Here is a 16,575-nt window from a genome sequence, read left to right as displayed (position 1 = left end):
AAATAAATATTAAAAAAATAATAATTGGGGCAAACCGGGCAGAGATGGTGCACGCCTTTAATCCCAGCACTCGGGAGGCAGAGGCAGAAGGATCTCTGTGAGTTTGAGGCCAGCCTGGTCTACAAGAGCTAATTCCAGGACAGGCACCAAAGCTGCAGAGAAACCCTGTCTCGACAAACCAAAAATTAATAATAATAGTAATAATAATAATTCGGGGCTAGAGAGATGGCTCATGCTGCATCCTTGCACAGCCCCAGGGTTGGACCTGCCTGGGGTGGCAAGGGAATGAAAAAAAGACAGACACCCCCCAAAACATCTGACATCAGGCCGCTGGCCTCCTGGATGAGAAACTTCAGCACCCTGGAAGCCTAGACTGTTTATTGTATACAGTTAAACGGGGAGGTGGAGTTATCGCATTCAGATAAACAAAGATGCAGGGTTTATGGTATTGCGCTGGATCAAGTTTAGCTAATCTCAGTAGGAACAATCTTGTGGACATTTTCTGCACATACTGTTAGCATCCACACTTGGGCCAGAAGGATAGTTTACCATTTCCCTGAGCCTAGCCTGGGGAAGACTACCATTTTTCCATTAGCCTGAGGCTTTGGAATCCTTGATAATGGCTCTGCCTGTCTGAAAAGCATGCATTCACTCAGAACATTCCATATTTAGGGCTTCTTCCACTCCCCACAGACTTAGCAGTTAAGAACACTTGCTGCTTTTGTAGAGGACCTGGGTTTGGTTTCCAGCACCTACATGGTGGCGCATAACCATCTGTAATTCAAGTTCAGATGATCTGATGCCCTGTTCTGACCTTTTTATACACCAGGCATGCAGAAGGTACTCATACATATGTGTAGACAATATGATTACACACATTAAATGAATAAATACTAAAAAATAAGTCTTTGAAAGGGATGGAGAGATGGCTTAGCAGTTAACAACACTTGCTGCTTTTGCAGAGGTCCTGAGTTCATTTCACAGCCTAAATTGGCACCAGCCTTTCACATGAATACACACACACATGGAGACATGCACACCTACACAGAGTTTAAAATGTTAAATTAAAAAATCCAGTTAACCTTTGAGGGCTTCCTCAAAGAGCAGTTTTCATTCTTCAGGGGCCATGGAGTAGTGGTTGCTGTGTAGCACAACAACCATTGAACTGTTTCCTAATTGCGTTCCTATGTCCCTTAGTCTTATAATATGTACTTGTTCTCCATAATACGCTCTCCAAAGGGAAGATGCTCACACCTTACTCCTTTCATTATACTGTACCATTCTGATTTCTTCTGGGTATGCTCCTGTATACAGCAGAGGGGGATCAAGGCAGTCTAACTTCTTAAAGAATCTACTCCCTAGGGGGTGGACCGGATCTCACCATTCATCCAGTAAGCCACTAATCCTGGGCCCAATTGTGTGTTTTTGATGCCTAGTACCGGGGATGCCCAGTTAGTAAATCTTTAACTTCTCCATTCTTGGTGTAATGAGAAGGGGGCACAGTGGGGAGTCCTGTGTGGGGAGTAGGCAGAGTTATTATACAATATAGTTTCATAGTGATAGGGATCCTTTCCAAAGAATTACGTTGTTTAAAGAGACTGCCATTGTATACATTTTCATCCTTCACAAATGCCCACATAAAATACCCAAAGGAAGAGGGATAAAGAAGCCCCACAGCACACATGAGAATCATTCAGAACAAAGGTAAAAAGGTGGTGAAGGGTTGTGATTCATAATGTCGGATGCTGGAACTTTGTCAAGCAGCAGTGGTGGGCATTCAGTCCACACCAGTAAGCTCTTACGTTTCCTTCGTTCTCTTTTGTCTATTGTGTGACCCACAGACTCACTTACACATCTCGCGTATCTTAGACCTTTCTGCTGACAGGACAGAAAGGATGTGGGAATGGAGGAAGCCCCTCTGAGATTTAGTCACCCAAGCCCAGTGACTGGGAGAGAAGGAACTTCAGTACAACTAATAAAGCCAATGTGTGTGTTGCTAAGATGTTAAAAACAAGGGAATTTTGCTTACTTGGAGCCAAAACAAGAAAACCATAAGGTTACCCACTGTAATCCCAGCACCAAGGGATAGAGACAAGAGGGCTAGAAGAGCAAAACTGTTCTCCACTGCATGGTTATGTAGCGAGCTGGAAGCCAGCCTGAACTACATGAGACTATATCTCATAACCCCTGCTCCTATCAAAAATAAAAGGAAGAAAGCAGGCATATAACAACAACAAAAGATAAACAATACAATTATAAAACTAGCAAAGGATTTTTTTTTACATTTATTTATTTACTAAGCATACAATGCTGGCAAGGAAGGCACCAGGTCTCATTACAGATGGTTGTGAGCCACCATGTGGTTGCTGGGAATTGAACTCAGGACCTCCAGAAGAGCAGCCAGTGCTCTTACCCTCTGAGCCATCTCTCCAGCCCCCTAGCAAAGGATTTTGTCTTGGTCACTGTTCTGTTGCTGTGAGGAGACACCATGATTAAGGCAACTCTTATAAAAGAAAGCATTTAATTGTTGGCTTGCTTAGAGTTTCCAAGGTTTGGTTCATTGTCATCATGGTGGGGAGTTTGATGGCATGCATGCAGGCACTGGAACATACTTCCTCCAAAAAAGCCACACCTTCTAAAACCCCTAATCCTTTCCAATAGTTCCACTCCCTCGTGACAAAGCATTTAAGTATATGAGCCTATAGGGACCATTCTTATTCAAACACCACAGACTGTATAAGTAATTGATGTGGGATTCCTCTCTGTATGCTGTGAATGTTTTGCAATCATTGGTTAATAAAAGAATCTGCTTCAGCCTATAGAAGGGCAGAATATAGTCAGGCTGGAAGAGATATAGCAAGAGAGGTGGCAGAATCAGGGAGAAGCCATGTAGCTGTCAAAGGAGAAAGATACCCGCTGAAGCCCATGCCTGCCAGAGCTTACTGGAATCTTGCCAGTGTGCCACATCCTCATGGTGATACACAGATTAATAGAGATGGGTTAATTTAAGATATAAGAGCTAGCTAGAAATATGCATGAGCTAATAGGCCAAGCAGTGTCTTAATTAATACAGTTTCTCTGTAATTGTTTCTGGTCTGGGCAGCCAGGAAATGAACAAACAGTCTCTGCCTACAGGTACTATCTAATGATAGGGAAGGAAAAAACACATACATACACACAGACACATACACAGATGTATACTCACATTCACACATGTACACAGAAGTAGAATAGTTCATCCACCATGAAAAAATTTGGCAGATGTAGGAGAACACGAATAAATTAATCCCACACTAATTCAGAATTAAGTATAATAAGGGGTTCTTTATTTAAGGGGGACTCACAGATCATAGTCCTCTGCACAGATGGGAAATAGGAGCATTCAGCATCCAGGCGAGAGAGGAGAGAGAGAACGTGGGCACATGAGCGCACAACTTTTTGGTACCCTAGGTCAAGCCCAACCTGATCCCGCCTCTCAAAGGCCATTGGCTGAAGGAGATTCCCCATCACCTCCCCCTTTTGTCTAAATAAGAGAGTTCCAAACCTGCTATAAAACTATATACAATAAGAACAGATATCAAGTATAAAAAATTAGAATTAGAACCAGCATAAACAATATTAAGCAAGAAACATATGCTAAATGTTTCAATAATTATTCTATCCTAAAGAGTCTAAGTCTTGTATTAGAAATGGCTTGGCTAAGTTGAAAGAGGAAAGCAACCCTGTCGAAAACCTGAGAAGGGACATAATATTACTTGAGTAGGCAGGGAGTGCAATCAAGCAGCTTCCAAAATGTGCAGTAGATGACAGAGACAACTGGTTACCTGGGCAGTCCCCCAAAGTCTCATTTGCAATGTTGGAGCAATTAACTTTGGCTAAGGCCTAGAGTAACTGACGGACCATTTTCAGAGGCAGAAAAATTTTCAAAACCATCTTATCCTGTCTTGGCAAGGTTTGACAGTTTTTTTTTATTCCCTGTGTCCTGCTTGTCCAGTCCAGACACCGTGCATTTTGTCAGTGGTCGATGCATGGGCGGTTCTTTTGCCCAAAGGCCAGTTTTGCCAAGAAGAAAACAAGCTCCAGTAGAGTGTGTTTCCAAAACATTAAACAGAATTACCATATAACTTTGAGTTCTACTCCCAAATAGATATTCCCCCTTCCCACCCTCAATTTTTTTTAAACAAAGGGCTAGGAGGTGAAGCTCAGTGGTAGAGACTTGTGTGGCATGCCTCTGCTTCCCAAGTGCTGGGGTTTAAGGGTGAACGCCACACTGCCATGGCTAGGCATTTTTTAGAGTTAGACTCTCAGAGTGTGTCCTCAGAATGCAGGGAGGAGCAGAAACTACTACACCTAACTGAACTAGTTTGTGTTCATTGAATTCAGTGCAACTAGGAAAAGACAAAAAAGTTGGGCATGGTGGAGTATACCTTTAATCCCAGCAGTCTGGAGGCAAAGGATTCTGTGAGTTCAAGGTCAGCCTAGTTTATGTAGGAGTTTAGGCTGCCTATGTAGTGTGACCCTGTCTCAAAGAACAACAAAAGAGGGAAGACAAAGCTCTGAGTACAAAATGTGCGCAGGGTGTATAGCGGAGTCACACAGGAACCCTGACTTTTTGTCTTTGAGAAGGTGGTGTCCTACCATGTTAGAAAGAAAAACTGCTCATTCTTACAGGATAAGGTTAACCCTGTTCTTTGATTATAGATGATGAAAGCCATAAACAAGTCGAATGAGCATGTCCTGGCAGGAGGGGCCTGCTTCAATGAAAAGGCAGATTCTCATCTCGTGTGTGTACAGAATGACGATGGAAACTATCAGACCCAGGCCATCAGTATTCACAATCAGCCCCGGAAAGGTAAGCAGCTGCACTACTAGAGGGGGTTTGCTTTCATTTATTTATTTTTATTCTACTTATACAGGTATGTATGTTTTGCCTACATGTATGTCTGCGCATCACATGTATCTCTGGTTCTAGCAAAGTCCACAAAACCGCATTGGCTGTCCTGGGCCTAGAATTGCAGTCAGTAGCAAGCCACCATGTGGGCCCTTGGGAAGAGCAGCTAATGCTCTTAACCATTGAGTAATGTCTCCCACCCCTATTTTAATTTAATTACTATTGTTTAAGATGGGGTCTTACCATGTATTCCTAGCTGGAATCATCTTGTGGACCAGGCTGGTCTTGAACTCAGAGATCCTCCTGTCTCTGCCTCCTGAGTGCAGGATTGAAGTCTCTGGCCACCACACCTGGCACAGTGAAAATTTTTTTTATAGTGGAAGGTTGTTCTTTTGAATGATTGGATATCTCAGGCTCCTGCCACTTACTTTCCAGTAGATACGTGACCACACCATAATCTTTTCAAGTATATTTTCAGGATTGCTTACCCTACTCGAATAACCAGGAATTGTTTTAAAAGAACTATCTTTGGCTGGAGAGATGGCTCAGCAGTTAAGAACCCATACAGCTCTTTTCCTTCCCTTTCCCTTTTTCTCTCTCCTCCTTCTCTTCCTCCCTCCTTCCCTTCCTTCATCCCTCCCTCCCTACCCCACCCCCTCTTTCTGTTTTTTGAGATGGGTTTCTCTGTATAGCTCTGACTGTTCTGGAACTCACTCTGTAGACCAGACTGGCCTCAAACTCAGAAATCTGCCTGCCCCTGCATTCTGGGATTAAAGGTATGCACCACCATGCCTGGCTCCCTAGAGCTTCTTCATAATACCTTAGTAGTTCCCTGTACTCAGACAGGGCAAGTTTGAGCCACCCGTAACTCCAGCTCCACCAGAATCCGGTGCCTCTGCTTATATATGCACCTGCATGCTCTCAAGTACACACACACACACACACACACACACACACACACAGAGAGAGAGAGAGAGAGAGAGAGAGAGAGAGAGAGAGAGAGAGAGAGAGAGAGAATTTAAATAATAAAGTAAATATTTCTTAAAAGAACTATTTTCAGATATTGAGAAGGTGAGACTAGGCTGTGTATTGAGAGTATGCCAGTAGCATTTGCAGCTCAGGGAAGACCTTCGGTGTAGTGCAGTCTGGGGTATGGTCTCACCACTTGCAAAGGAAGACTGCTTATAAGTGGGTCTTAAAGATGCCCAAGTGATTCTAGAATACGTTCAAATTCAAGAAACCTTGTTCAGGTGGCAGTGCCCAAAGTGTTCCTCAGGTTCTGTGGCTTGAAATGTCCACATAGTCAGGCATGGTGCTGTCTCAAAAACACAAAACAAAAATAAGTAACTAAATATTCACTCAAGTATTAAATCTGGGAAAGTTGTATTAATAAGTTCCAGCCACCCAACATGGTACCTTCCGGCTTTTGACAGTGGATGGAGAGAAGGGTGATGTGTAGCTCTTCCCAGATCCATTCTACCACAAACCTTATTTCCCTCCAGGTCCTCCTGAAACTGTTCCTTTTGTGTGTTTTGTGAAGCATTCCCTGGTCTGCAATAGTCGTGGTCATTGTCTTCAATTTATATATAATTAAAGTCAATTGGTTAGTGGGAGCAGAAAATTATTTAGTATGTGTGTTTTCAAATACAAAATCCAAAATAGGGCTGGAGATTCGACTCAGTGGTTAAGAGCACTGGCTGCTCTTCGAGAGGTCCTGAGTTCAATTCCCAGCAAACCACGTGGTGGCTGACAACTATCTGTAATGAGATCTGGTGCCCTCTTCTGGCCTGCAGGCAAATATGGAGGCAGAATGTAGGATACATAATAAATAAATATTTTTAAAAAATTCAAAATTAAGCAGGGTGGTAAATCCACAGTGTTCCCTATTAGTCAGTTATATCTAATTAGTTAGATATGTCTAGAATAATGAAAAATGTTCTGGATATCATTGATGAAAGATTCTGATAAAAGTCGGTGATCTCTAGAAGTTAATTTGAGACCTCTGAGAAGTCAAGACATACGTGAAAGGAAGACTATTTCAGTAAAATATACGTGTGTATCCTGGAAACATACTTTAGAAGAAGAGTAAAAATTAGCTTTTTTTTAAATATGAAAATAAAGGTCCAGTTTATTCTCTAATAGCTACCAAACTGGAACCATTAAGTTAAAAGGTAGCTAGGGAAACTTAATGGTAAGTGGTTATCTAACACACATGGGGCCTTGGAAGCCATGATGATGGGGGTGGTGATGACGACGTGCAGAGCCAGCTCCAGTGGGCAGGTGTTACAGGGAGCCGTATTTGGCTCAATTTGAGTCATGCTCTGTAATTCTGTGAGTTGTTCAGAGATAGGATGCTTGCCTTGTGTCTCCTTGTGTCTGATAAGGGCTGGATTGCTGCCTGTTAGATGTATTATAAAAACAATCAGTAAGGGGGCTGGAGAGATGGCTCAGCGGTTTAGAGCACTGCCTGCTCTTCCCAAGGTCCTGAGTTCAATTTCCAGCAACCACATGGTGGCTCACAACCATCTGTAATGAGGTCTGGTGCCCTCTTCTGGCCTGCAGGCATACAAGCAGACAGAATACTGTATAAATAATAAATAAATATTAAAAAAAAACAATCAGTAAGAAATTGGATTAGTCCAGTCCAGTTTTAGATGTAGGAAAATAGCTGGGTGGTGGTGGCAAATGACTTTAATCCCAGCATTCTGGAGACAGACAGGTGGATCTTCAAGTTCAAGGCCAACCTGGTCTACATTGTGAGTTCCAGGACAGGTAGGGACAACACAGAGAAACCCTATCATAAACAAAAGTGTAGGAAAATAAGAGCAATATAAGTTGTAAGTGCATATCCTTTCCTTTCTGGAGAGATGGTGGTAGTGTAGTGTGATATGCATGTGTGCGTGCGTGCGTGCGTGCATGAGTGTATGCATAGGTGTGTGCGTGTGGATGTCTTATGTGCATGTAGATGTATATGCACTTACTTGGCACTTCTCTATGTGGGAATCAGAAGTCACCTTCAGGTATCTTCTTTAATTACTTGCTCACTGTTTTGTTTTATTGATGTGTTGTTTCTCTAACATTTATTTATTGTGTTTGTGTTTAGGTCAGACAACAATGTGAGAAAATAGGTTTTCTCCTTCTGACACATGGGTCCCAGGGATAGAGATCAAGTCACCACATTGGTGGCAAGGGTTTTACTTACTGAGTCATCTCGCCAGCCCCTGTCCCAACCCCTGACTTGTTTTGAAAGAGGATCTCTCACTGAACCTGGAGTTCACTGGCTTGGATGGCTGGCCAGTGAGCTCCTGGGAGCTGCTTGTCCCCACCTGCTAACTGAAATTACAGATGGACACGGTTATACCTCAAATTTTCATGGGTGCTGAAGAGCCAAACTCTGGTTGCCATGGTTATATAGCAGGTAGTGTACCAACTGAGATATCTCCCAACCCTAAATATTCATTCTAAATAGACTTTTAAAAATAACTCTACTGCCGGGCGGTGGTGGCGCATGCCTTTAATCCCAGCACTCGGGAGGCAGAGGCAGGCGGATCTCTGTGAGTTCGAGATCAGCCTGGTCTACAGAGCTAGTTCCAGGTCAGGTTCTAAAGCTACAGAGAAACCCTGTCTCGAAAAAACAAAAAAATAAAAGAAAATAACTCTACTTTGGGGCTGGAGAGATGGCTCAGTGGTTAAGAGCACTGCCTGCTCTTCCAAAGGTCCTGAGTTCAATTCCCAGCAACCACATGGTGGCTCACAACCATCTGTAATGAGGTCTGGTGCCGTCTTTTGGCCTGTAGGCATACACACAGACAGAATATTGTATACATGATAAATAAATAAATAAATAAATAAATAAATAAATAAATAAATATTTTAAAAAATAACTACTTGGGAGGGGTACACACCTTTATTCCCACACTTGGGAGACAGAGGATGTAGTTCCTTGTGAGTTCAAGGCTAGCCTGGTCTACATAGTGCGACCCTGTCTCCAAAAAGCAAATAAAAACATCAGACCAGCCAGGTGGTTTGATTCTTGTTTGAGGAAGAGTACAACAGACTGCAGGGTTGATTGTATCTTAAATTCTCTCACAAGCATATGGTAAACATTTGAACTAAGTGGTTAGTGCACGTGGTGGTGTTTTGTTTTCTGTGTGCTGATATCTGGAATTCCCCACTTATACCTCATTATTGTTCCCAATGCTCATCTCAGTGATCTGTCTTCACTAATCTATTTCTATGTCTGTTATAGTGACTGGTGCCAGTTTCTTTGTGTTCAGTGGCGCTCTGAAGTCCTCTTCAGGATACCTTGCCAAGTCCAGTATTGTGGAAGGTAAAGGATGATTGTTTATTCCCTGTGCCTCAGTTCTTTCCTGATTGTACAGCTGAAAAGTAAGCTCTAAACCTGCTGCACAGACCAGATGTACAGGGAAACGGAGGCAGGCGTGCATGCTCATCCTAGATGAAACAGTGGGGGGGGGGGGGCTTGACACTGAGCTGTAGATGTCTGTATTAGGGTTTTATAGCTGTGAAGAAACATCATGACCACAGCAACGCTTATGAAGGAAACTTTTAATTGGCTAATTCAGAAGTGGGAAGCATGGTGGCGTGCAGGCAGACATGGTGCTGGAGAGGTAACTGAGAGTTCTACATCTGGATCTGTAGGCACCAGGAAGAGACAGTGAGCCACTAGACCTTGTTTAACTTCTAAAACCTCAAAGTCCACTCCCCAGTGACACACTTCCTCCAACACAACTCTACACCTGTGACTCTGTGGGGACCATTTTCATTCAGACCACAATCTGTAACCTGTAGTTGTTGTTGTTTTTTGACTGCTAGCTAGCTACTCAAGAGGCTAAGGCAGGAAGTAACTGGAACTGACTAGAACTCAGGAATTCCAGACCAGTCTAACTAATATTACAAAAGCCTGGCATGCAGTTGCCTAGTTCTCCAAAGAAGGGGATAAGTACAGGTACCACAGACACTGGTGAAGTGTCAGAGATGGCCGTTCATTTTGATATAGGGTGCCTGAGGGGTTGTAATATAGGGACAGATACCATATTGCAGATCTACATAGTGTAGGTGATGTCCCTCCCTCCTCCCCATAGAAATACTGCCACTGTCATTGACGTGCAGAGTGAAGTGTGCTGTGATTAGCCATGGCTCACCCTGATAGAGGCTGATTAACACCTTCGGAAGGCAGGCAGCCTGCTGTTTATTTTCTTTTTGTCGTTGTTGTTCCCTACTGTATTTTGGTCTAGTTATTCTTGTTGCATTGCAAATCTCTCCAGATTTGATGGTGTAAAGCAGTTTCTATCATGCTTGCCAACTCCTCTAGCTGAGGAACTGTGATAGGATAGTCCCGAGAGGGGAGTTCCACTCTGCTCCAGGACATTTGGTGGTCTCAGCTGGGATGACTTAAAGGCACAGAGTTATTTTCTAGCAATAAAACAGAATTCCCTGAAGATTTTTTTCACATATCTGTCTAGATCCTGGGTTGATTTGGAGACCAGTAGTGTTCACCAGAGGATTCTAAACACAAGTGTCCCAGCAACAAAGTAGAGACTGCATTGCCTTTTGTGCCCCAGCAGGAGGCTCTTCTAGTGTACTTTCCCAGCGCTGTAGTGCTGGTGGGCCAAAGAGAAGACTCCAATTCCTGATGAAGTAGTAACAGGAAGTTTTGTGTCTTTATATTATAATTGAATGTATGTGGCCATGAGCTGGGATTTGTTTACACCTAAGAGTGCAGTTGAATTATATTGCTATAGTTTTGTGTTTGGTTTGGTTTGATTTTCTGAGACAAGGTCTCACTATGTAGCTTTGGCTAGCCTGGAACTTGCTATGATTACATCATAGCCTTGAACTCAAAAAAATCCAATTACTGGCAAAGTCCTGTTCTAAATAATAGTTCTAAACAGATCAAAACCAGTTCAACAGTGATTGTTAAAAATGCTGCAAGATCCCTTGCGGCAGTAGGCAGGCAGGCCCACAGAGCAGCCAGTACCAGGCAGAGATGGCTGCCATCCTGAGCAACTCGGAAAGGGTCCCGGGTGGGCTGGTGCATGGTGGGCAGGCTGGTCCCAGCGAGCCCGGGGGTGTGAGCAGACGGTGGGTAGAAGGCACATAGACAGACACATCATACAGAATAGAATTGGATATTTATTACTTAGAGGAGAGATGAAGAAAGAGAAGAGGAGAGAGACAGAGAAAGGGAACGGGAGAGAGGGAACTCACGTGTGCCAAGAGGGGACAGTGAGAGTCAAGATGACGAGAGGGGGGCAGGGGTCACCAGGAGTGGGCTTGTCTCTTAAAGAGACGAAAACCATAACAGTGATGATGCTGTCGAGTTACATTTTAATAATATAGTAAGTGCAAAATAGATTCTTACTGGATTGTGTGTGTTACAGTAAAAATAAATTTTTACTACTTTAAATGTAGTAAACATTCCTGCTCTAAAAAACTATAAATCTTGAGAAAAATAAGTTTATAGCACATTTAAAAAAATTTTTACTTAGCTGCTGGGCAGTGGAAGCCCATGCCTTTAATCCCAGCACTTAGGAGGCAGAGGCAGGCAGATCTCTGTGAGTTTGAGGCCAGCCTGGTCTACAAAGTGAGTTCCAGGACAGCCAGGGCTTTTACTAAAGAAATCTTGTCTTGAAAAACAAACAACAACAACGAAAAAAGTACTTAGTCAATGACTGTAACATAACAAGGGAAAAACTAAACAGCTAAACGAGAAGAAAGGACAGGTGGCCTTGAATCCATTGTGTAGCCACAGATGACTTGGATCTATGATTTCCCTTCCTCTGCCTTCCCGAATGTAGGAGTGCAAGTACTTACACCACCATCCCTGGTACAGGAATTTCTTGGGATCAAATCCAAGGCATCTTGCTCACTGGGAAAGCAGTCTATGAGACAAGCTGCCCAGTCAAACTGTTCCTTTCAAGCAGCCTGGGTAAGACACTGCTTTGCTTGCTGTGAGGCATTGTAGGGCTCCAGCTCAGGGGAAGTCTTTTAGTAGTTATTATTTTTATTATTAGGATTTGTTTAGTTTGTTTTACATATGTGAGTGCTTTGCTTGCATGTGTGTATATATACCACATGCATGCCTGGGGTCGGAAGAGGTCAGAACAGAGTGATAGATTTCTTGGAGCCGGAGTTTCAGACAGTTGTGAGCCACTATGCGGGTGCTGGAAATTGAACCTGGGTCCTCTGAAAGAGCAGTAAGTGTGCTTAACCCTGTGCCATTTCCCGGTACTGTTGTTACCTTTTTTTTTTTTTTTTTTTTTGAGACAGGGTTTCTCTGTGGCTTTGGAGCCTGTCCTGGAACTAGCTCTGTAGACCAGGCTGGTCTCGAACTCACAGAGATCCGCCTGCCTCTGCCTCCCGAGTTCAGGGATTAAAGGCGTGCACCATCACCCGGCCTGTTATTATCTTTGAGATGAGGTCATACTATGTAGTTCAGGCAGGCCTGGAACTTGCCAAGTAGCACAGTTAGAATTGAACTTGTGTCCCGTAGTCGGTAGCCTCCCGAGTGCTGGGATCACAGGAGTGAGCTACCATGCTAAGCTGGTTCATTTTCACAGAAAAACATTCCTGGGCCTGTGAGTTGGCTCAGTGAATAAAGGCACATGTCACCAAGCCCGATGACCTGGGTTTCATCCCTGGGATCTGCATGGTGGAAGGAAAGAGAACTGATTCTGCAAGTTATCCTCTGACTTCATGTACACGGTCATTAACACACACCCTCAAATAAATATAATTAATAATACTCTTTTTTAAAGTATTTTTAAAATATAATGGTTAATTCCATACAGTGTATCCTGAACATATCCATTCCAACTCCCCAGAATCCTCCCCCAACTTCAGTGTTTTGAGACAGGGTCTTATGTAGCTTAGGCTGGCCTGTGTTGGAGCCGCAGTAGGTAAAAGTATATATTATCAAGTCTAATAACATGAGTGGATCCCTAGAACCCATGTGATGAAAGGAGAAAACTGACCCCTGAAAGTTGTTCTCTGACCTCCCCACCACAGAAAACAGATAAGCAATTTTTAGAAGAATTATGTTAATGAAGTTATGTTATGATTAAAATTAAATATATAGTGTACCTAGTATAGTATAATTAAATATTATATTAAAGAAATTATTTTATGACAAGATTATGTGTATATGGCAACAAAGCAGAAAAATGTTCAACATGTGACGTTTTACTCTCAAAATTATATTGTTTTACTCAGATAGGTCAAAATAGAAAACTCAGATAGTGTGAAAAATAGCTAACCATCTGTTGGTCATGTATCCCATCTAAAACTCATTTTTAGTCTAACCCTACTACTGTAATTCTGTATGCAGTAATCATAGTTCCATTGCTATGAAGAGACACCATATCTAAGGCAATTCTTATGAAAGGAAGCATTTAATTAGGGGAGGCTTACCTATGGTTTCCGAGGTTGGGTCCATTATCATGGTATGGAGCATGGTGGCATGCAGGTAGGCACTGGGGCAATAGTTGAGAGCTACCTGTCTCAGGCAGACAGACAGACTGGGCCTGGCTTGGGCTTTTGAAACCTCAAAGTCCTCTCTTGGTGACACACTTCCTCCAAGGACATGCCTCCTAATCCTAGACAGTTCATCATTGATGGATTGAGCATACAAATGCATGAGGAAATGGGACCATTTTTTAAATTTTTTTTCCTTTTTGTTTCATTGTGTTTTGTTTTGATACAGGGATTCATTGTATAGCCTTGGCTGTCCTAGAACTCAACATGAAGATCATGCTGGCCTCAAACTCAGAGCTCTGCCTGCCTCTGCCTCTCAAGTGCTGGGATTAAAGGCAGATGGGGCTATTTATATTCAAATAGTAGTTTTTATTTTTGTTTTTTGTTGTTGTTTTGTTTTGAGACAGGGTCTCATTATATAACCCTGGCTATCCTGGAACTCTCTATGTATGTAGACCAGGCAAGCTTCAAACTAGATCCTTCTGTCTCTACTGCCCAAGTACTGATATTAAAGGTCTGTACCACCATACCTAGTCTTTGTTTTGTTTTATTGTTGTTGCTGTTTAGTAATTTTTAAAACAAATACTTACAGGGAGGCTATTCATATACTAGGTAGTCATGGTAGAAGTTAAGAGAGATAGAGAAGGCCACACACTGTAAGAGGGCAAAGGGGAATCAAGTGCTCTGTGAGCCTGAAGAGCAGCAAGTTTCCCTCGGAGCCATCTCAGAAGAAACACTACACGGGGTCTGAAAGGAATGTGCCCTGTTAAAGCCAAGGATGTCTCCCTGTTGGCTCTCACAGCTTTTTTAGTAAGGGTTTTAGCTCAGAAAGAAAACGTCTTTGTGTCTGTTGGCTTTGTAAAGCTTCTGTTTAGTATCAGAGGATCTGCCAGACACTAGGCTCTGTGTGTCAGCCACCCCCCTCCCTGTCTCTGCACTGTGTCCATCTGTCCATCTTCATGCTGACTTTCTTAGATGGCGTTATGGTCCAGATCACTGCTGAGAACATGGATTCCTTGAGGCAGGCTCTTCGGGAGATGAAGGACTTCACCATCACCTGTGGGAAGGCGGACGCAGAGGGGCCCCAGGAGCAGATCCAGATCCAGTGGGTGGATGACGACAAGAAGGTTAACAAAGGGTGAGTGGGCCTCCGAGCAGTCAGGGCAGCTCAGGCTTCGTCTGCTGTGCATACTGCGTTTCAGATCCACTAGAAGCCTGCCTCAAAAAAGGAATGTGTAACAGAATTCTTCATTTCTGTTTATAGCTTGGTTTCTTTTTTTTAAAAAAATGTTTTTTAAGTTTTTTTTTTTTTTTTTTTTTTTTGGTTTTTCGAGACAGGGTTTCTCTGTGGCTTTGGAGCCTGTCCTGGAACTAGCTCTTGTAGACCAGGCTGGCCTCGAACTCACAGAGATCCGCCTGCCTCTGCCTCTCAAGTGCTGGGATTAAAGGCGTGTGCCACCATCGCCCAGCTTTTAAACATTTTTTAAATTTAATTGTCTGTGTATGTGCCTATGTACATAACTGTGGGTGCCCATGGACACAGAGGCCTCAAATTCCCCTTGATCTGGAATTACAGGTGACTGGGAGCCATCTATCCTACCTAGTGGGAGCCAAACCTGGTTCCTTGGCAAGCAGTGTGTGCTCTTAACCACTGGGCAACCTCTCCAGCCCCTTCCTTGATCTCTGAAGGATTCGCTGTCTGTATTGAGGGAGAGATAAGGCAATGAAGCAAACACAGGTCTCCTAAAGTTGCACGCCTTTGGGGTATGAAGCATCTGCACTGTTAACTACCATTGATAGGACGGGTGTCCTCATTTGAATAAGCAGGTACCTAAAGGCTGATGACTCGTCAGCACCATAAAGCTAAGACATGGCAAGACTGATTTAAAACCGTCCTCTTGGGCTTCAAAGCCAAACTCTTCCCTGACTAATGGCAATTCTATATTAATGCTGCACACTAAAACCTTGGATTCTTGGATTCATTTTTGACACTTCTCTTTCTGCTCTACCCCATGATTAGCCCAACAGTAAATCCTGTTTGCCGTGTTTCAGAATGTATCCATCACAGTGGCTCTTACCACCTCCATTGCCACCATCCTAGTATAGAAAGCAGCTTCCCCAGTTTAAACCCTTAGTCTGGACAGCTGCAGTAGCCTGCGTGTCCCTCATTGAAATCCTTCTCTCTGATCTGTCTCTAGTCTCTAACACAGCTGCCAGGGGCATGTCACTCTTCTGTCAGACCACCCATGGCTTCTAGTGTCTTTCAACATGGAATTTAGCACCACTTGTCACCTCTTAAGGGCCTACATTTCTTGCTGTTTTGAGCCAGGGCTGAACTCTGTAGCCCAGGCTGGCCTGGAATTCTCTATGTCTCGAGGCAGTTGTCCTTCCTCAGCCTCTCCTCCTCCCTTGAGCACAGCTGTGCCTCCTCCCCAGACCTGTGAGTGTGGTGCTCTCAGCCTGCCCTCTTCCTCACGATGCCCTGCGAGCATCCCACTGTCTCAGAACGTCCTCTCCAGCCACCGTCTGTATTCCAGCCCCGCTGTGCAGTTCTCTCTTCATATACAGCAAAGCTTGCAGTATTTACCATTCTCCAACTTAGATTTCTCTCTTTACATTGATGTATTTGGGGGAAGAGAGGGCCTTGCCCTGGCACACATGTAGTTGGTTCTTTCCTTCACCTTTGTGTAGGTTCTGGGGATTAAACTCTAGGTGGCCAGACCTGCACACAAGTGACTTTCCCTGCTGAGCCACCTTGCTGATTTAGCTTTTGATGTCCAGAGAACTAAGAACAGAGCCAGGCATGATGGAGCACACCTTTAATCCCAGCCCTCAGAAGGCAGAGGCAGGCCAGCCAGACTACATAGTGAGACCCTGTCTCAAACAAACTAAAATGACCCAAGAAAATTAACAGGTTTGAACATTGTTAAAAAAGAATTTAGAATCTTTGTCGTTGTTTTCTTTTTAGAGTAAATGTGTATCTCCATATATTTAATTTACTTGCTATATTCTGAGGAAGAAAAATCTGTCAAAGGAAATGTGTGTTTCGGAACCTGAGCCTGAGGATCTGTGATGGTAGCCATGCTCTGTCGCTTTCCACAGCACTGGGGCTGTTGTTTGTCTATGTGTTATTAGTGGGGAGAGAACTTGGGTCTTCCGCCCTGTGAGCAAGCTCTCTTACCACTGAG

At 43.5% G+C, this 16,575-nt stretch overlaps 1 protein-coding gene across 5 annotated transcripts in view; it reads left to right on the top strand.

Annotated features, from left to right (window-relative positions):
* The window catches only part of Zfyve9 (zinc finger FYVE-type containing 9), a 147,038-nt gene that overhangs the window by 121,414 nt on the left and 9,049 nt on the right, over nt 1-16,575 (top strand). For all 5 annotated transcript variants that reach the window (XM_013348544.2, XM_005353554.2, XM_026781976.1 and 2 more), the window contains 3 exons: nt 4,702-4,852; nt 9,141-9,221; nt 14,363-14,525. In XM_013348544.2, coding sequence (XP_013203998.1) covers nt 4,702-4,852; nt 9,141-9,221; nt 14,363-14,525 — 395 coding nt within the window. The remainder of the gene's footprint in view (nt 1-4,701; nt 4,853-9,140; nt 9,222-14,362; nt 14,526-16,575) is intronic.

This window comes from Microtus ochrogaster, chromosome 10 (genome assembly GCF_000317375.1).
Source record: "Microtus ochrogaster isolate Prairie Vole_2 chromosome 10, MicOch1.0, whole genome shotgun sequence".
Classification (NCBI taxonomy): domain Eukaryota; kingdom Metazoa; phylum Chordata; class Mammalia; order Rodentia; family Cricetidae; genus Microtus; species Microtus ochrogaster.
Note: the sequence above shows the minus strand (reverse complement) of the source record. Positions and strands in the feature narration are given on the sequence as shown.